This window comes from Convolutriloba macropyga, chromosome 1 (genome assembly GCF_964194025.1).
Source record: "Convolutriloba macropyga chromosome 1, txConMacr16.3, whole genome shotgun sequence".
NCBI classification, from domain to species: Eukaryota; Metazoa; Xenacoelomorpha; order Acoela; family Convolutidae; genus Convolutriloba; species Convolutriloba macropyga.
Window position 1 is genome coordinate 49,542,632 of NC_134468.1, and position 22,372 is coordinate 49,565,003.

General features: G+C 35.4%; 1 protein-coding gene across 1 annotated transcript in view; it reads right to left on the bottom strand.

The window, feature by feature from the left end:
• The window catches only part of LOC142339970 (vigilin-like), a 121,257-nt gene that overhangs the window by 57,841 nt on the left and 41,044 nt on the right, over nucleotides 1-22,372 (bottom strand). Inside the window, exon 9 of the mRNA XM_075390349.1 lies at nucleotides 12,373-12,594. Within this exon, the coding sequence (XP_075246464.1) occupies nucleotides 12,373-12,594 (222 nt within the window). The remainder of the gene's footprint in view (nucleotides 1-12,372; nucleotides 12,595-22,372) is intronic.

A 22,372-nucleotide genomic window follows, 5' to 3' on the forward strand; every position in this document is an offset into this window, starting at 1 on the left:
GAAAACCCCAAATGCCATAGATATTTGATGAGGAATAAAAAACTGATAAAAACGCCTTGAACATGGCAGAATGTTAAAAATAGCTCAAAATTGAGTCTTACATTGCATTATATGCTTCAGATGGTGAAAAACGATTCTAGACGTACTGTTAATAGCAAACGGAGACAAACACCATTACCAGAAAAAAATGGCGTTTAAACAAAAAACTGCTTGTGATCAAAAAAATTTGGCTCGCTAAGCGAAAAATTTTCACACCTACTTTTCTCGCTCGGTCTCAAAAATATGACGTAAACAGAAAACCACTCTCTTTTTCTCTGCTCTTTAGTAGTTTGACCTAATCATTAATTTCACGCATTTCACTTCCTGTTTTAAATACACTCCAACTAAATTATCGATAAAAAGAGGAAGCTCTACCAATACTCCTCTTCGAGTAGTAAAGACAGTAAAAAACTGATGCGAAAATGCCGCATGTAAACAAAAAACCACTAGCGAGAAAGCAACATTTTGTTCATACACTCAGTTTTCACTCTACTTAAAAATTTGAATGAAAAAAGTTTACGCCGCAAAACCACTCGCTCGCTCCACATCTCGTTGTGACCAATTGACTACTCCAACTTGACTTCAAACATCAGGAAAATATGTGTGAACAGATCTTTTAAAAAAGACAGCACCTCAATACAAATCAAGTTCATTGAAAAGTAAAAAAAACCAAGAGAAGGCCAATAAGTGCCTCAGCTATCGCCTCGCTATGAATGTACAACAGTAGATGGTTCTAGTTTTGTTGAAAACAGTGTGTTATCAGACACTAAGTGAAGGAAACCAATCCTCTGGATTAACACAGTCAATGAGCAACTTGACAGTTGACAACTCTGACCCCCGTTTTCAAGTTCCTGTTGATACAGTGCTGTTTTATCCTGATAGAAAAGACAGACTGTCTAAAATAACTGTGAAAAGCCACAAAAACAACAAAACTAAAATCAGTTATTCAAGTTGGGGACCACAATTTGATGAATGGGTGTGCATACACTCAATTTAGCTCCTCATTGTCAAACACAAAAAAGATTCCACGTGATATAGCAGCCCGCATTGATGAGATAGTTTTGACTGGCGAAACAGAAACAAGTTTAAGTAGCACAGAGGTCAGTCCTGGTGCATCAAACAAAAATCCTATTGGACTGCCAGACTTGGAAACAATTTGCAAGAAACTGATTCCAACACTACGGTACATACCGGTCAAATTTCGACTCAGTTGGTCTGACGTTCTCACCAAAACTATCGAGGGATGTATCTCACAGCCAAACTGCACAGAAAACTGGAAGAAGCTATTTGCCATTGGTAAATACATATTACAGTGTCTAATAGTGGTGGAAACACAAACAAAATCAGGAAAACTTATTGTCAAAACGGTTTGTGCGCTGGAAAGCGGGGACTACGCCGGACTTTGGTATGAAGCTGCATCGATGAAGCAATCAAGAAAAACCGTTACTGAAACCATAGAAGCACTTGCAGCTCGTGCTAAGGCGCTGTGCCTCCAAGGCCCATTCGGGAGAGCAGCAAAAATTCTTAAAACTCTACACCCTCTGGAAGAACCTCGGCTGCAAATTCAAGATTACAGCTCCCAAGCTCATCAGTTTGATGAGCCAACTGTATTTGGCCAAATAGAAGCCTTCCCCAATTTCTCAGCTGCTGGTCCATTTAAAATGTACCCTGAACACCTTTTGCCCGCAGTTGATTGCACTGCTTCTGATCAATCTAAACAAGCATTATAAAGCTAGTGAATTTGGCCAGCAGAGGTCAGCTCCCTGTGTCAGTGGCACCAGTTTTCTGCAGTGCTTCTTTAACTGCCTTGAAGAAATTAAAAGGCGATGTACGTCCGATAGCTGTGGGCGAGGTCTTGCAACACTTGGTTGCAAAATGCATAGCCAAACAAACACAAACAGAGTCGGCCGAACTCTTCTCGTCTAAACAACTTGGTGTAGGAGTGAAGGTTGGAGTTGAAAGTATCATACGTGACCAAAATTACACTTGAGAAATTGCAGCTTTCACAGGATGCAGGAATATTACGGATCGATTTTAAAAACGGCTTCAATTCCATTGAACGAAGTCAAATTCTAAATGCAGCTGCTACATTAATGCCGAGTCTTGCATCAATTGCCATATAATGCTACTCACAGCACAGTCATCTTTATTATAGTAATAAATCTGTAACGAGTCAATCTGGAGTGCAACAAGGAGATCCCTTGGGTCCTCTGTTGTTCTCCCTAACATTGTGGCCTATAATAGAAGAGATTAAAACAAAAATACCTAATCTTACCCAACACTGTTGGTACCTTGACGATGGTATTATCGCTGGAACAGAACCCGAACTGAACGAGGCTTTAGATATATTGACTGTATCGGGCAAAACTTGTGGCCTAGAACTCAGAAGAGACAAATGTGAGGTCTGGTCAAAAGGAACTCTGAACACGATCGATAGCAGAATTAAAAGATACAGTAGGGAGGGACTTGAAATACTGGGTGCTGCTGTTAGATCCCCCCGATTCGTTGCTTCCTCGATACAGAAACGTGTTTAAAAGATCGAAAAATTACTGGAGAACCTCAAGTACATAAACGAACCACAGTGTGCTCTTGGCATTATACGTAGTTGCCTGGGTGCGCCAAAAATGGTGTATTCACTGCGCTGCAATACCATCAGAGGAAGCTATAAATATTATTGAGGAATTTGACTCGCTTCAAAGGACAACTTTTGAGAATATACTGGGAACAGTCTTGTCCAATGAATCGATCATCAAGCATGTTTGCCTATCAATAAGACTGGAATTGGAATTCGACGAGCGTCTGATCAGATAAAAGCAGTCTATATTGGTTCGATATCGGAGTCTGCTACATTAGTAGAGCTTATAACTGGCCAAAGTCCGACAGCAGATCACACTTTTACCAAAATGATTGATGAAACAAATGGTTTGTCAATATCTCAGCTTACTCAAAGCAAAATACAGGAAGTCCTCGGCGAAATTGCTCGTAATAAATTAATTGAAAATCAAACGTCCGAAAAAAAGCTCGTTTATTGTCACTGTCTCTCTGCCTCAATAAGGAGCATGGTTATCGGCAGCTCTCATACCGGCTCTCGGCCTCCATCTCTTGCCAAACGAGTTTCGTGCAGTTGTGAAGTACAGACTTGGCGCTGCCATATATGAAAAAGAAAGGAAGTGTCCCTATTGTAAAACAGGATCTTTGGATACACTCGGTGATCATGCTGTGACATGTCATAGGCGGGGCGATATGATTTCGCGACATGACCACCTAAGAGACAAAATTTATCCGCTTGCAGCGCTGCCAACCTGTCACCAGTTTGCGAGCAGAAAAACCTGATACCAGAAACAAATTCTCGACCTGGAGATGTGTATTTATCTTGTTGGTCAGCTGGGCAACCGTCAGCAACCCAGTATTATTTCAATTGCGCCGAGGAAGTCTGGTTTTGCCCTGAGAGCTGCGGAAGACAGGAAGTTGGAGCAATATTCCCAACAATGTGCCAACATAGGTGTTCAATTTATTCCCATGGCTTTTTAATCATTTGGAGGACTCTCTGAATTGGTAAGAAAGACATTGAAGCGAATAGCTCTGCTCACTGACAACAGAAGTTTGTACTCAGCTGGTTTGTCAGTTGCTTTCAGCAGGCTTGCGCAATCGGTTTCAGTCACACTAATGCCAGCAAACGCTATAATGTTGATAGCAAGAAGCGCAGAACTGTGAGCCAGCTGCAAGCGAAAGAAGCCTCCATAATGTCTCATGACTTTCGATTGTGCGGGTTTCAGTATCCCAATTGCAAACCAAATAGAGTGGGTTCCACTATCCTAGTTGAAAACCCGATTGTGTGGGTTTTACTATTCCAAATGAAAACACGATTGATTAAGTTTAATTAATTATGAGTTTTTATTCTTACCTGACCAAAGTGGGGAGAATAGAAACATATATTTCATATCTGGAAAACTGAAATGAACTGTTGAAAATTGATTTGTTAAACTGGTCTGGTGATCTGCTGTTTTATAAACCTAGTCATGGTAACCAAGTTAACTGTTAATTCAGATTTATCATTAAACATGAAAGAGTTTTAATGAAATAAATTTTCAAATATGTAGTTTCTAAGTTCCTGTTTAATACCACAACTACAACTGGTACTGGAAAACAAAAATTGTACCAAATAGCAAAAATTTAACATCGATAAATCGGGAGATTTTAAAAACGGAAAAATGGATTTGCAAAAATTCGTTTAAAGTATAAACTTTGAAGTTTGATAAATCCCCATAGAAGGAGAAAAGAAAAATAATTCCGCCTAAAAAATATAACATCCGAGAGTTTATATAGCTTCAAAATTGCTACGGTTATTATATCGATCAGCAAAAATTGAGTGGGCGAAAAGAACAGTTCAGCATATAGTTTCTCTCCCTTTAACAAGGGGACGGAGCAAGAAAAAACTTAGAAAACCCGGAGCAACAACAGGTTCAGAATTCTGGTTTTAAAACGTTTAATTTCTCGGTTAATTTCTTTGTATGCGATAAGATAACTATATCGAATTTCGCCTGCATGTTTCAATCGAGACGTGTAAAAGGTGCAAGAGTTTTGCTTCAGCAATTGCACTGATTTCCGATCACTCAAATCCCGCAGTTAAGTTCATTGTTTTGAGCGGAGCACAATTTCGGATAATAATAATAATAACAAGAAGGCACGCTTGTTCTGTGTGTGGAACAGAATGTTCCCATATTAGCATTTGAAAGCATAACACATCAAATCAATATAAATCAAAAAATGATATTTCAGAAACGTTTGTCTTAGTACAAACATTGTTCTTATGAAGCTGCTACGAAAAAAAGCTTAAAAAAGTTTGAATCAGAAACAACAGGTAAAAAGATTTGAGTTTTCAGAGGAACCAAAAAAACCTAAGTCAACTTCAATTACGAAATACTTAGTTGGAAATAAATTAGTTTTCAAGAAACGTGTTGTACCTAAACACAAACCCTCTAAAGTTGAACTCTTTTGACGATTCATAATTGCCGATTGTAAGTGAGCTTCATCGGTCTTTTTCTATAACTCTTTGAGAAATAAAATAGTTTTTTTTACCAATGCTTAAGTCAAAACGATGACTTCGGATTCAAGGTTAACTGTTCTTCATAATCTCAACTTTTGTAAGCAAGAACGTTTTAGTCTATAACATTGGTAGCTATAAATGTTGCTTTAGAGGTAATATTTTAAAAAACTATGTTCATGTTTTATCTTGATAATCGATAACGAATCCAAAAGAATCATTAAGACAATAGTTTTTTTTTTTAAAAAAAGCAAAAATGGTTACATGTTTTATCTAGGAAATGAAAATAGAAAACGAACCCAAAAATCATTGGCCCGACGTACCGTAAAGGTCAAACAGCGTCACGCGAACAAAAAACCAATAGCAAAAGCGAATTTGTGTTTATACGTTTTCTCAAGCTAGTTTGAAATTGGTGTGAAAATTTTAGGCCATGAAATTACTTGGTTTTTTGTTCACTTCTTGTTTTGCCATGACCAAAATCATCACTTCATTTTAACTTAGCGTCTCAATCCAATTCAAATTCTTTGATTTGTAAAAAAAAACCAAGAGCACCGCAATAAACCTCCACACAGCTTACAGCTTCGCAGCTATAAAAAAAGGCAACTATAATTGCCGGCTGAGAAGATGAGAGCGGCTATTAATCAACAATTGAGTGAGTGCATTAATTTTAGGCGTGACTAACATAAAAGTACTTCGACAGTGATGTCGGATTAAAAAATCAGCGAAAAAAAAACAAGCCCAGGCGACTGAAGTAATCCGAAGATATTCACTCATCACAACTTATATCTCTGTTGGAGTCAACTATTCGGCACACATATCTGGAACTTACTTTAGTATTTTTCATCTGGTGGGATGAATCCAAAATTTTTCAAACTAACAATTGCTTCACTTTGATTTTTTTGGTCAAAGTTTTGAGTTGTTTTTCTTACCGTTTTTTCCCGAATGAGTCACTAGTGTTTAATAAACTAGCCCAGTGTATCCAGCGACAAAATGGAAGCGGTTGTTCTAGCGAAATGGAACAAAGATAAACTCATTCAAGAAATTTTAAAAATAAGAGAACAAAAGATTATCACTCGATAGTAGTAACTTTCAGCAGGATGAAATAACAGAACTAAAAAAGACCAAAAAAAACAAGCAAGCAAATAGAGAACTTCAAACAGCTCTAGACAACAGCAAATCCCTATATGACAAATCAATGTTAGAATCTTTTTTAAGAGGATAAAATGAGAAAATGTTGACAAAGATTATGGATGGCAACAAAGACAAAGAAACCAAACAAGTTCATGCCAACAACGGACAGTTTTTTCCGAAGTTTTTACCACGATTTAGTAAACATCTTGTCATATCAGACAGCACTTATACATTTGTTAACCAGGGTGATGTAAGTAGTGAAACTGCAATACACTCATACCCTTCGGCAAATATAAGCGATGTTAATGACATTATGGACTCTTATTCGGCTGTTTATAGCCTTGTTTTTCATTTCGGACATCATGCTATTGACCAAGGTACTGATGGAAAAAAGGCAGCTGAGCAACTGCGTGAATTAGTCAGTAACTGCCTAACTAAATTCAAGCACCATAAGGTTCCTATATGCCAAATTCCTCAAGTTAAAAATGGACTATACGGACGGGACTCGAAAAACAAAGAAATTGATGTCCATAACCAAGAAATCAACAGCATTGCTGATCAAATTAGAGGCGAATTCTAGTGGTCCAATGTATAGGTCCCCAATTGTAGTCTTGAGATAAACGATATCAGACAAGATGGTGTGCAACCAAACATGTATGGAATTCAAAAAATAGTTCCAACTTTGCGGAAAACATATGAAAAATATTGGCTAGAACTGTTCATCAAACGACATATCGTTGAGACAAATGCGTCCTAAACAGCAAAACGCAAATTTTTCGGCATTCAAAATAGGATGGAATAATTTCAATAGTCCCCATGAACTCTGATACACTTGGGTGACTTAATTCTTTTACGGAAACGTTAAAGGTTTCTTTTGAAGAAAACATAAATTTTGTCTGTGATTTTAATAAGGGGGGAAGTTGGCTTTTTCAAAAGTCACTCAAATGACATTAAAAAACCAAAATTTTGTGATACTTAAACAATTTGTTTTCACTAGGGTTCACTTTCTTAAATAATACGCTTTTATTATCCGTCACAGTAATTATTCTGCATAAAAGTGGAGATATTGAAAAAAATCCTAGCACAGCTGAAAGAAAAATTCAAAACAATAGATCAGTACTACAACAAAAAGAACAGAACAGAAGATGATTTCAAGTTCTGGTACATGAATTGAAGAAGCCTGAATGATGAATACGAAAAGTTATCAAATTTTTCGACAACTCTCGACCAGTTGTCTTTCATAGCTGTTACCGAAACATGGATAAAAGAGAACTATACTATTCCAGATTCTTTCCTATGCAGTAGTCATCAAATTATTCACCAGCCGAGATCATCATTACCTGAATTGGAAAGAGTGGGAGGTGTAGGCATATGGATACCCAAGCCGACTTCAATCAAAAAAGAAGTGACTTGAACACCATCAACCGGAGTTTTCGTTGAATCATTATGGATAGAAGTAACAGAGCCTCTGAAAAAAACTGCTCATAAATGTGGCGTATTGTCCAAACGCAAAGTTTCAAAATCCTTCCTTGATGAAATGACATCAGAAGTCTCAAATGTTTATTCTAGCACTGACAATCTAATCCTTTTTAGAGATTACAACATAAATATACTAAAAGAAAATGGGAAACAATTACTAAACAACTTCAATTCAGACAACGGGCTTCAGTACGTGAACACCGAAAAAGCAACATGGACAAATGGAGGAAAACATTCAAATGGAGGATTTGAAAATTTTCCGTCTGATTACGTTATGGCCTCCTTTCAGCTTTGCAATTTTTTCTGTACGAGTTAATTTTGTTGTTGATAAATTTCCATTGTTTTTTGAAGTTGCAGTATTTCTAAAACTCAAATTTTCGAAACAGATATAATAGATTCAACACTTGAAACTGATCATTTCACTATTGTATACCAATCATCATTGAAATTAGAATGCAGACAGCAAAAGACGGAATACTTAATGCAAGATAAAAGAAGATTAACAAGAAGCAAGTTTAACCGTGATATTGCTTTGCAAGACTGGTCACTATTGTACAAAAACATTGGAGCAAATGGAATTTTTCATGAATTAAATGAAATTTATTAAATAGTCTCGCACCTTTGAAAAAAATAAAGTGAAACCAAAAAAGGAGCACAAAAAATGGCTATCAAAAGAACTGCGTAGTCTCATTAAGGAAAAAGCATCGTGTGTTCAATGAATAGAGAAAAAAAGATCCTAATCAAGAGCTCTTTAACAGTTACAAAGTACTGAGGAACAATGTAAATAGAAAATGAGGGAAAGCATCTGACGATTATATAAAGCAATTTTTCAAGAATCTACCAACGTCAAAAAAACAATGGAAGTTTATCAACAACAAAATTAACTCAGACAAAAAATGCAAAGCTGAAAGAAGGCCATAACGTAATATCAGACCAAAAAAGCATTGCTAACTGCTTGAATAACCATTTTGCTCGTCTTTACAACGGCGAAATAATTGCTAAGATACCTTCTTTTAATTTTAGGGAAAAAAATTCAATTTCAGGCCAGTCACCAGAAAGGATCTATACAAAGTTATTGACTAATTACCGACACAAAATAGCCCGTACCAGGGTATATACCATCCTGGGCATTGAAAGATTGTAAGTTATCCATTGGAACCCATTTACAGTTTGCTATTAACGACTGTATAAACACAAATACATTCCCTGATATTTTGAAAGAAGCCTTTATCTATACGAAAGGCGAGACATAACCCTGAAAACTAACGTCCAATTTCGTTTATTCCGACATCAGCAATAACTTTTGAAAGACTTCTCCGGGAGCAAATGTCGAAACAATTAGATGTGAATAAAATAATTAACAAAAATCAGTTTGGTTTCCAAAAACAGAAGTTGGGTCTTAAAACAATAATTGCCCTGACAGAGAAAATAAATCATTACGTTGAAAAAAAGATAAAAACTGACTAATCTTTTTGGATTTAGCGAAAGCCTGCTTTTAACTCAATATCCTTGCACATTTTCATTCAAAAAATTCAAATATATGGTTTTGGAGAAAACGCAAAACTCTTACTGAATTTGTTTCTAATCAACAGGAAACAGTGTGTTGATTCCGACTGGACAATTATAAATCACGGTGTTCCACAAGGTACTGTAATTGTACCACTGGTATTCATACTTTTTGGAAACGAATTCGGTGAGGAAATACGGAAAAATTCGAATGTTTTACAATTTGCAGATGACACAGCAGTTTTATGTCGCGAATAATAACAATGTTTAGAAGCGAAGGCTAAGAAAATATTGATGGAAACTTAACAAAATATGAAACAAGTTAACTCTAAATGAAGCGAAAACAGAAATAATGGTTTTCAAAAATGAAGTCACCAGCTGTCAGTTGCATTGAATTCCAAAATAATTCATTGAACCAACAGATGAATGCAGATACTTAGGTTTTATTCTTTGCAGAGTTGATATTCCAAAAACAACTTAAAAATGTGATCAGTAAAATGGCATTAGCAATCAGATCAAAATATTTGTTACACAATCAAATACCTTTAAAGGCTCGAATAGATCTCTTTAGATCACTTTTGTCGCATTTAGAATTCAGTGCAAAAGTTTTTCAAAGTTTGCCATCCTACTCAATTGACAGAATAAACAAACAAAATAGATGGGGCATAAAAGTTTGCTTTTTTCGACCCAAATACGACAGTGCTCATAAACTACTTCTTGAAAATAAAATACTTCTCGCAGAACTTCAAATAGCAAAAATTTCATTAAATGGAATTTTCGCATTGTCCAACAGACAAACATATGAAACCAAAAGAAATTCAGAATAATCGGAGACGTTGAAATTAAAGTAAACAATCGTACATATGATTGTTCTCTCAACAAAATGTAAATCAAAATGGAGTCAAAATTCAATTATAAGAAACTTCGTTCGTAAATGGAATAAACTTCCAGGACTTCTAAGAAAGAAAAAATCAAAAAAAAATTAATATAGCTGGCAGATTGACAGAAAATAGCCGCAATAGCTTCGTAGATCTAAAAACAGTAAAAAAGACAGACCAAACAAATTCGTCTTTTCATTGAAGGGTGATATTTTATATTTTGCTTATTTTTGCTGCCTCTATTAGCTGCTCTCAAATAACCTTCTTTCAGAGTGACACATACCCATTTGACCTTATCTCTTTTAATTAAAGTAAATAAAAGTCAATTTCAAAGTGAGGAAGTCATTTTTGAGAGTGAGGTAAGTCAAATGTCACCAAAAATTTAATCACGCGAATGAACAAAGAACTTGCTCCACTAAGAGCGAAAAAGGACGTCACGCAAGACATTTAGTTCAAATTGTATGAACGAATGAACAAACAGCAGATTTGAAGTGGTTGTGACCTCATATGGTCGGAACAAAAATCGCGACGACGAAATAAAAAACATAGCAGGACAAGTCCACAAGTAAAATTCAAAGAATTTTTATTGACTAAACAGAAAAGCTAGACCTAGAATGGTCTATGAGTGAATGAGAAAACCATTTTAAAAAAATCAGATACAAAAAATAAGAAAAAACAGAAGATCAAGGTCAAAATGCCGCATGTGAACAAATAAACCACTCTTGAGAAATGAAAATTTAATTCAAACAAAAAACTAGGCCTAGAAGGAGCTGTGAATGGATTGGAAAATCTATCTAGAAAAAACACCAATCCAAAAAACCGAAAAAACAGTAAGCATCAAGGTGACATTGCCGCATGTGAAAAAACCACTACAGAGAAACCGAATTTTTCTTCAAACACCGTTTTCTGACTCTACTTTAAAATTTGAGCGAAAAACAATCACGCCGCAAAACCACTCGCCTTTTCGCTCCATTTCTTGTTTCGGCGTGACCAAAATTACTACTCCAGTTTGACTTCAAAAATCATGAAAATGTGTGAACAGATCTTAAAAAAAGACAGCGCTCCAATACAATTCAAATTCTTTGAATTGTAAAACATAGCCGGCAGATTGCCGGAATAGCTGCGAAAGAATAGACCTGCGTGTCATATAATAGAGATAGAAACAGATACAGATCTAAATTGAAAAATCGACGCCGCTCAAAAAACTAATTACAAAACATTCAGCGATAAATTAATTAAGCTTGTTGAAATTCATTCGGCAGAAGCCTTTTATTAGGGACCATTACTGCTTATATGAGTTCCTTTGACCCTAAACTAATTCAAAATAAACTTAAGTTTTAAAGTGCAAAAGTCATTTTATTGAGTGAGGTAAGTCACATATGATCAAAATCTAATCACGCAAATAACCTAAAAATTTTTGCTAAAACGAGTGAGAAAAAACGTCAACGCGCGCAGATGCCGTTAGTGAGAGGATGAAGTCATTCAGAAAATTTGACTTTTTCAGCTTTGCTGTGTGAACAAATGTAAAACGAAAAAAGAGCGTCAGACGACGAAACGAAAAAAACCAAGAGGACGGCAATATTGCTACGCTCAGCTTACAGCTTCGCAGCTATAAAAACCAAGAGAAGGCCAATAATAGCCCCAGCTATCGCTGTGCGGCTATTAAAAAGAAGAGATGCAAAAAAGACACGAACGGGTTCCAATGGACAAAAAAAATTGAAGGCTTTAAAAGTTTTTATAAAACAATTCACGAAAACTAGAAATTGAACCTTAGTTTTCTTTTAAATACTATATTTAGTTTATTCAAAGGAAAGATATAGTATGTTTGATTTATAATATTACTTTAACCTTGTGCTTATTCGAATTTATATGTTTGAGATTTGAAAAAAAATCCTTTGCTCACCTATCGCTGCAAGCTTCGGAAAGCATTCGTCTAAAATCTCGCACTTGAATCTCTCCAATTACCGTAAAATCATTTTGATTTGAGATATTAGATGCGAAAAGACGCGTAAAATCCGTAACAATGTTGCTTTTAGAAACAGCTAATACGACAAAAAAAAATATCTGAAGACATCAACAAAACTCAAATAAAAAGGGTATTCAATGAAGCTCATAAAAAGATTATGTAATTACGATTAGCTATTTTTTGAGCATGCCATGAAAGGGAACAAAGAGATGTAAAATAAAATTGAGTGAACACTCAAGCACAAAAATTTTTGAAATTTTGCGAAAAAATGAAGGTACAGATAAAAGTGACCAATTACTCATTTGATCGACAAAATCAAAACCCTTTACCTGTTGGCTCTCGATTTCCAAAATCTTTTTCTTTGCCTTCTCAACGTTTTCTCGCCTGCCGATAATTTTGATGCCGTCAGAGGTAGAATCTTGTGGGGGTGGCATCTCAATCTTCGTGTTGGTATCTTTCCTGATTTGATTGATGGTCGCACCCTCTCTTCCGATGATATTCTTGTGATATTTTCTGCACACTGACACTACCATCTCATAATTATTCTCAGCCTAAAAGAAACGAAACTGAACAAGGAGACTCGCACATCTGTGCTTTCCGACATTAGACCTAGATGGATAATCACACCTTAGACATGGCCGACATCAAATTTCAAGCTAATAATAAATTTATCTTTAGAAACCAAACACGGCATTTAATAATAGCTAGAAAGCACAGAGCAACAAATAAGAACACCGCAAATTTACAAAACACTTATTTACGAAAAAAATCAAAGCTTTCAAAGCTCAAAATATCAATTGCCGTGCTCCGGTACTGTCAGAAAACTGAAACTGCTTGTCATGATAAAACTAAACATAGCCGGCAAAATGCCAATAAATAGCCGCCGTTGATGCACATTGAGATTGAAACATAACCGACTAACGTCGGGCTAATTTCTCTCAAACGACCGGCGAGCGGTTGGCTTCGTCAGCAGCTAGCCACAGTTTAGTGAGGCTAGCTTTAGCTTAATTGAAGGGTTGTGAGGTGAGGGTAATAGATGACATCACGTCACATAACAACAGCTGAAGCGCGGCATCAACAAAAGAGTTACGGAAAGAGAGAGAGAGAGAGAGAGAGAGAGAGAGAGAGAGAGAGAGAGAGCGAGAGAGAGAGAGAGAGAGAGAGAGAGAGAGAGAGAGCGAGAAAAAACGTGAACTAGAAAGAGAAAGAAAGAAACCCCAAACAACAGATAGATAGATAGATAGATAGATAGATAGAGAGAGAGAGAGAGAGAGATCTGGGAATATTTTCCGTGATGAGATTCGACTCTTCAACTAGTTTTCTAGCCTTGTTAAAAATTAAATCACATAGAAAACTGAGAACGCAAAATTCAAAAGAAAAGTATCCACATTTCGCAGTGAAAAAAGTTCAAAACCATTTTTCTCTCTGGAGTTCTGTCATGTAATCCATCTGAAAGACACAAAAAGTTTCGTTGGCCAGTAATGATCGTTAAACTAAGAAAAGGACAAAAATATTCGAAAATTACAAAAACAATTGCAAATTTTAACAAAAATTAATATTAACATGATTAATGTGACATTAATATCTTCAGAACCCTTTCATTGTTTCAAGAGAATATCCAGTACAGTATCCCTTTTTCAAGCCTTAAATAGTACCACTGGCTCATAACGGTCAATAAACTTGGAACTTGATATTTTTTCAAAAATTTTTGAATTTTATCAAAAATTGGTAAAAAGTCAAGTCATTAAAATATTGATAACCATTCCATTAACTCTGAAAACAATGCAACAGCTTATTATCAAACCTCTGAGGAGGTTTCTGGCTCCCATGTCCCCGGAAAAATTCAAAAATCAAAAACTTAAAATTGCGAACACTTTTAAAAAATTGCTTAAATTCGTGATATTAAAATCTTGAAAAAATTCCATTACTTCTAGAAACTGTGCAGTAACCTATTATCAAATCCTGGAGGAGGTTCCTTGGCTCTTGAGACTGGAGCTATTTTTTCAGCTAGGCTGTGTGAACAAATCTAAAACGAAAAAAGAAAGTCAGGGAATAAAGAACGTCAGCTTATTATAAAACCTCGGAGGAGGTTTCAAGGCCCCATGTGCCGGAGGAAAATTTTTTAACTTAAAAACTTGAAAAAAATTTGCAAACATTCTTTTTAAAAAAATTGCTTAAATTTGTGATACTAAAATCTTGAAAAACATTCCATTATTTCTAGAAACTGTGCAGTAACTTTCAAAAAACACGGTTTAGTGAGGCTAGCTTTAGCTCCAATGAAGGTACGTGAGGTGACGGTAATGGATGATATCACGCCACATAACAGTAGTTGAATTGCGGCATCAACAAAAAAGTTCGCAGTGCAGAAAATGTTCAAAACCATGTTTGTCTCTGAAGTTCTGTCATGTAAACCATCAACAAGACCTAAAAATTTTTGCTGGCCAGTAATGATTGTTAAATTCAGAAAAGGAAAAAAATCTTCAAAAAATTTTAAAAGAATTGCAAAACTTTACAAAATTTTGTTGAAATTCCTGATATTAATATCTTCAGACCCATATCAAGGTCTCAAGAGAATAACCAGTACAGTATCCCTATTTCAAGCCTTAAATAGTTTTACTGGCTCAAAGATCAACAAACTTGGAGCATGATGATCATTTTTCGAAAATTAGAAAAATTTAAAATCTATAAAATTGGTAAAACTCAAGTCATTAAAATCTTGATGACCATTCAATTAACTTAAGAAAAAATTCAGCAGCTTATTAACAAAACTCGCACCAGGTCCCTGGTGCCAGAAAAAAAAACAAAAATCAAAAATATTTAAAAAAACAACTTTTGCAGTAATCCATAATCAAACCCTTGAGGAGGTTTCTTGACAATAAGGGGTGCAAAAACTCAAAAAATGAAAACAATTTTCATAAAGCTTGAAAAAAGCGTGAAAATGAGTATAAATTTGAGTGTTTTTGTTCGGATTACCAAAATATATAGTTCTTAATATGGTCATATAAAAAACTTATGTCTTGCAAAAGACCTTTATACACAATAATCGGCCTCAATTTTAGACTGGTCGAACTAAAAATTCGTAAAATCAGAAAAAAACACGAAAAATTGCAACAATTTGGGCTCAAAAACTACTAAAAATGACCTTTTAACCTTAAACTACGCCCTTTCCGGTATCTTCATCACACTAAGCACTTCATGGACTACTTAACGCAGCTAAGGGCCTCTAATGAAACTTAATGCCCGCTAGTCGCTACCTGTTTATCCCGTGTTTAAGGACGAGAAGTCAAATGCGTCAGACAAAAAATCCGTCAAGCGAAAAATCGCATAAAAAAGACCACCAGGACAAATATAATTGCTCCAAACCTCGTATGAGAGCAAATGAAAAAAAGAAAGAGTAATCGACAAAATTTTCCAATTGTCAAAATGTTCTCATTTGGTGCGCAGTTTCAGTTAGATTCTAAAACTATACTCAGTTCTTCTGAATTGAGAGCCATTAAGCTTAAAACATGTCAGCTAGAAATAGTTCTAATGAACTTTGATAGCCTATTATGAATCAAGGATCGGAACTTATCGTCTTATCCCGTTCCTTGGGTAATTCAAACAGCCGGACATTGCCGGAATCGCTGCAAAAGAAATAGACTTTCGAACCGTTCAAGAGATAGAAATAGATAGATGCAAGTTAAAACGTTTTCGACGCTGCTCAAGAAGCTATGTAAAAATGCGATAAATAAATAAAGCTTACTAAAATAAATTAATAAAGCTTGCTCACAGAAGCCTTTCCATTAGTGACCTTTACACATTTGAGTTCCTTTGAGCTAAAAATCATTGAAATTAAACTTGTTTCAAAGCGCAAAAGCCATTTTACCAAGTCATTTTATTGAGTGGGGTACGTCACGTATGATGTTATCACGGAAATTACCTAACTTTGGTTAAAGAGAGGGAAATGACGTCCCGCGCGCAAATGCCGTTAGTGAAAGGAAGAAGCCATTCAGAAAACTTGACTTTTTCAGCTAGGCTGAGTGAGGAGGAGGTCCCTGGTGCCGGAAAAAAATAAAACAAAATTCAAAAATATCAAAAAACTTGAAAAAATTGCAGATAGTTTTAAAAATTGCTAAAATTTGTGATGTTAAAGCTTTGAAAACCAATTCATTACAACTAAAAACTATGCAGTAATCTATAATCAAAACCTAGAGGAGGTTGCTTTACAATTAGGGCTAAAAAAACAAAAAAGTACATATTCGAGTGTTTTTGTTCGGATAACCAAAATATATAGCTCTTAAAATGGTCATATAAAGTACTTATGTCTTGCAAAAGACCTTTATACGCAACAATCAGCTTCAATTTCAGACTGGTCCAACAAAAGTTTTAAAAAATGACAAAAAACACGAAAAATTGCAACATTTTGGGCTCAAAAACTCCTAGACCTTTTAACCTGAAACTACGCCCTTCCCGGTAGCTTCATCACACTAAGCACTTGAAGGACTACTAAACGCGGCTAAGGGCCTCTAATGAAACTTAATGCCCGCTGGGCGCTACCTGTTTATCCCCTTTTTAAGAACGAGAAATCAAATGGGTAGGACGAAAAATCGGTCAAGCGAAAAATCTCATAAAGACCACCAGGACTAATATAATTAACTTCCTTTGAGAGCAATTAATAAATGCACATTTACCAAAAAATTTACAATTACAATAAGTATAATTAAAACGTGCAAACCTATTATCAAACCCTAGAGGAGATTCCTTGCCAACTAGGTCTGAAAAATTTTGGAAAAGCTTGAAAAAATTGTGAAAATTACTATAAATCTGCGTGTTTTTGTATGGATTACCAAAACATATAGCTCTTAAAAAGGTCACAAAAAGCACTCAAGTTTGGAAAACACCTTTATCAACTTTAACCAGCCACAATTTTGGACTGATCTAACCAAAAATTCGAAAAATGACGAAAAAACACGAAAAATTGCAACCCTTTGGGCTCAAAAACTCTTAAAAAATGACCTTTTAACCTTAAACTACGGCCTTCCCGGTAGCTCCACCACACTAATCACTTGACGGATTACTACACGCGGCTAAGGGCCTCTAATGTAACTTAATGCCCGCTGCGCGCTACCTGTTTATCCCGTTTTTAAGGACGAAAAGTCAAATACGTCAGACGAAAAATCGGTCAAGCGAAAAATCGCATAAAAAAAGACCACCAGGACTAATATGATTGCACCAAACATCGTTTGAGAGCAACTAAAGAAGAGAGAGATCGACATAATTTTTCCAATTATCAAAATGTTCTCAATTGGTGCGCAGTTTCAGTTAGATTCTTAAACTATACTTAGTTCTTCTGAACTGAAAGCCATTAAGCGTAATACAAATGTCAGCTAGCAATCGTCCTAATGAACTTTGATAACGATAACCTATGATGATCGTTCTATCCCGTTTCTTGGGTAATTCAAACAGCCGGCAGATTGCAGGAATGGTTGCGAAAGAAATAGACTTGCGAGCCGTATAGGAGATAGAAACAGACAGATGTAAGTTACATAGTTTTCGACGCTGCTCAAGAAGCTATGTAAAAATGCGATAAATTAATAAAACTTGCTAAAATTCTCTTTGCACAAGCCTTTCCATTAGTGACCTTTATTACACATATGAGTTCTTTTGAGCTAAAAATAATTGAAATTAAACTTAAGTTTCAAAGTGCAAAAGTCATTTTATTGAGTGAGTAAGTCACGTAAGATCACAATCTTATCACGGAATAACCGAACTTTGGTTAAAGAGAGGGAAATGACGTCCGGCGCGCAAATGCCGCTAGTGAGAGGAAGAAGCCATTCAGAAAATGTGACTTTTTCAGCTAGGCTGCGTGAACAAATCTAAAACGAAAAAAGAACGTCAGGGAAAAAAGAACGTCAGGGGACGAAAGAAAAAAAAGCAGGAGAATTCCTGAAATAAAATCTAAAGAATTGTATGGACAACATAAACTACTGTATCTCACCAGCAGATCAATTGAACAAAGCCAGCCAAAAGACAATGAGCCTCAAAAGTTTAGACAAATTAATTTAATCAGAATAAGCAAAAACTCTTGAACCCTTTACCCTGAAGCCCGGGTATTATCTATTTTAATAAGCATAATAATAAACCACGGACAAGATTTGAAAGGTATTTCTTGGCCACTGGAGATATTCCTCATAATGCAGTTATGAAGAGCATTCATAGCTTGCTCAAGACAACTAGGAGCTTAAACAAGTGTTAATTGAAGATCTGATTAAAAAGATCTCAAGAAAACAGACAAAAAGTAAGAAAAACAGCACAATTTTGTCAAAAACTTCAAAAGTGACCTCTTCACATTTCCAACTTGAATTTAGACGTTCCAGCAACTTCAGTAAATTAAGCACCTCAAAGAATACTAAAGCCACGGCTCTTATTGTAGCTTAATGCCAGCCGAGTGTTACTTGTTTATCCAATTTTGAAAGCTATGTCATCAGAAATGTGTGGAAACAACTTAAAAAAGACACCAGATCAATAGAATCCAAATCGATTGCATTGTCAAAACCTGGAGCACCACAATATAGCTCCGCTCAGCTTGAAGCTTCGCAGCTATAATGAGTGAAAGAATTTAGCGTCCGGAGAGCAGTTAGGTTTGTTAGTAGCAAGCCGTGTGGCATAGGGAGGCTAGTTTTGAGGGTCAGAGGAATAAGTCAAAAGGGTCGGACAAAAAATCAGACAACCGAAAAATCTCACAAAAAAAGACCAAGTCAAAAAAATGCTACAACATTGTTTGAGAGCAATTGAAAAGCATGGAAGAACAAACAAAACAACCACAAAAAATGCGGTCAAAACACACGACCCCCCGGTTATATGAAGGAGCGTTGCAAAAACTCAAATCTGCTCCAGCCAAAATTTGAGCCATTCCAACCACCACAATCATTGCAATTCCAACCAATTTTTTTCTAGAAGGCATGAAGTGACAATGACAAGGCAAGAAATAGCGACAGACAAAACCATCTCAAACGTAAGTTTTTTTGCATTATTTCTAAAGAGTCCTCCAGTATGTGAAGCAAAGCAGTACTGGAACGACAAAATCCATCCACTTTTCACAGCTTGAAAAGACAAGGAAGAAACATATACGGCAGATTGCCGGAAAATAGTCCCGAAAAAGACAATAGAGGAAAATAGTCCCGAAAAAGACAATTAACCACTACGCTATGTACTATCTCTAATTATCGGTTTTTATTTTGATAACAGATTAAATTTCTGTCTACTTGCAATTCAATTCATTCAAAAATCTACAAATCGAGCGTGAAAAATTCACTTAAGAAGTGAAATGCAAAGAATGTTAAAGAAAAAACGCTCAAGAACAAAAAATATGCATAAAAAGACGCAAATTTTGACATTAATTGCAAATACTACGTTCGAGAACAATTACAAAAACATAACCGACTAACGTCGGGCGAATTGCTCTCAAACGACAGGCGGGGAGAAAAAGATTTGAACCCACCGGCGAGCGGTTGGCTTCGTCAGTAGCTAGACACGGTTTAGTTAGGCTAGCTTTAGCTTGATTCGACTCCGCAACTTTTAGTTTTCTAGCCTTTTTAGTAAATAAAAAAAACTGATATGCAAAATATTGAAAAATTTAAAAGAGCTTCCAGATTTTGGCAGAGAAAATGTTCAAAACTATTTTTCGTCTCTGGAGTTATGTCAAGTAACCCATGTGCAATACTTGAAAAGCTTCGTTGGCCAGTAATGATCGTTAAACTTTGAAAACAATCGCAAATTTTAACAAAATCCTGCTAAAATTCAAGATATTAAAATCTTCAAAACCATTGCGTTGTCCCAATACACTATCCAGTATCCCTATTTCAAGCTTTAAATAGTTTCACTGGCTCATAAAGATCCATAAACTTGAAACATGATAATAATTTTCATAAAATTTGAAAATTAAATTTTATCAAAAAATTACTAAAGCTGGAGTCATTAAAATATTGAAAACCATTCCATCAGATCCAGAAATTATGCGACAGCTTATCATCAAACCTTGAAGGAGGTCCCTAGGAACCTGGTCCCCGAAAAAATAAGAAAAAATTCAAGAAGATTCAAAAAACTTAAAAAAATGCAAATATTTTTTAAAAAGCTGATATTAAAATCTTGAAAAATGTTCCATTACATCTAGAAGCTATGCAGTAACCTATAATCAAACCCTAGAGGAGGTTATCTGGCTCTTGGGGCTGGATAAACCTAAAAAAACGCCAAAAAAATCAAAAGACTTGACAAAAAAAATTGCAGGTTGCATAAAAAAACTGCAAAAATTTGTCATAATAAAAGTTGAAAACTAATCCATGGCCAAAAAAATTCCAGCATGTTATTATCTAACTCTAACTGAGCTTTTCTGACCCTCGAGATTCAAAAACCTGAATAATGACTAAATGTCAAAAAAATTGAAAATGGCAAAAATTGTTTTAAAAAATGCTAAACTTCGTGATGTTAAAATCTTGTAGGACATTCAACTACCTCTAGAAATTATACAATAACCTATTTTAAAACCCTAGAGAAGTTCCCGAGGCTGAAAAATCTAAACAAACACAAAAATTTTCAAAAAACTTAAAAACAAGTTTAAAAATATGCTAAAATTTGTGACATTAAATATTTGAAACATTATTACGAGCCAATAAAAGTTTGTCGGTATCTTACTATCAAACACATTAGGATTTTCTCTGGCCCTTGCGTCTGGAAAAACCTGACTAATGACAATAAATTTTTGAAAAATGAAAAAAAAATTAAGTTTTGTAGAAAAGAAAGCTGAAATTCGTGGTGTTGAAATCTTGAAAAACATTCCATTACATTAAGAAACTATACAGTAATCTATTGTCAAACCCTAGAGGAGATTCATCGGCTCTGGAAGCTTCATAAACCTAAAAACCGAAAAAAAACTTCAAAAAACTTGAAAAAAAATGTAAGTTTTATCAAAAAAATTGCTAAAATTTGTCGTATTAAGAAATTGAAAGCTATTCCATGCCAAAAAATTTTTTTCAGTAACTTATTATCAAACTCTTAAGGACTTTTTCTGGCCCCTGCGTCTGGAAAGACAAGAATAATTAAAAATAAATGTCAAATATTCAGAAAATTTTCACGTTTTGTCAAAAAAAGCTAAAATTCGTGATGTTAAAATGTTGAAACCATTCCACTACCACTAGAAAATATGCAGTAAGCTAATAAAAAAAAACCTTGAGAAGGTTCCTTGGCACCTAGGGCTAAAAGAACTCAAACAATGACAAAAATTTTCAAAAACCTTGAACAAAAATTGAAAATTAGCATAAAAATGCGATCGGTTGTTCGTCAGTAGCCACGGGGTGGGGGGAGGGGTTTGGTTGCACAGTTTGAGCTGAAACAGAGCTGAAAGAATCTAAGAGCACTTAATGCCCGCTGGGCGCTACCTGTTTATCCCGTTTTTGAGGACGAAAAGTCAAAAGCGTCAGACGAAAAATTGGTCAAACGAAAAATCGCATACACATTAAAAAAGACCGACAGGACTAATATAATTGCTACAAACTTCTCTACTAAAAGAGCAATTAAACTTCTTTATATCCTTCTAATTATCTAGTTTCTTTGAAATCCAACAGATCTCACTAAGAGCTTACATTCTCAAATTCAAATGAGCGCAGAAGTCATTTTCTTAATTGAGGTACATCAAATATGATCAAAAACTTAACAGCCACAAAATGCCGGAAAAAACCACAATAATAATATCAATTACCGAGCTCCAGTACTGTCGTGCGAATGAAACTGCTTATGAATAGAAAACTAAACATAGCCGGCAAATTGACCGAAAATAACCACCGTTGACGCAATGAAACAGAAAGAACACGAAACAGAGATCGATAGAATTTTTTCCACGTGTCAAAATATTCTAATTTGGTGCGCAGTTTCAGTTAGATTCTAAAACTGTATTAAATTCAGCTTCTGAACTGAAAGTCATTGAGCTTATTACCAGCATTGATCCGCACGACGCACATCCGGATTGAAATAAACATAGCCAGCAGATTGCGGTTATAGCTTCCAAAGCATTGGACTTGCATGCCGTATAAGAGAAAGGAACAGATACAGATATAAGTTGAAAAAGTTATCGACACCATTCAAAAATCTGTCAAAAAATATTCAGCGATACAGTTTATTGAAACGTAAGATCAAAACGATGTAAGTCACGTATGATCAAAACCTAATCACTCAAATGACGTTGATACTTTGGCAGAAAAAAGAGAAATGACGTCACGTCAGAAAAGAGAAATTAGGTTATCAGTTGATAACCTAATGCACTCTGACTTAATGACTGGGCTCTATCGGTTTGTACCG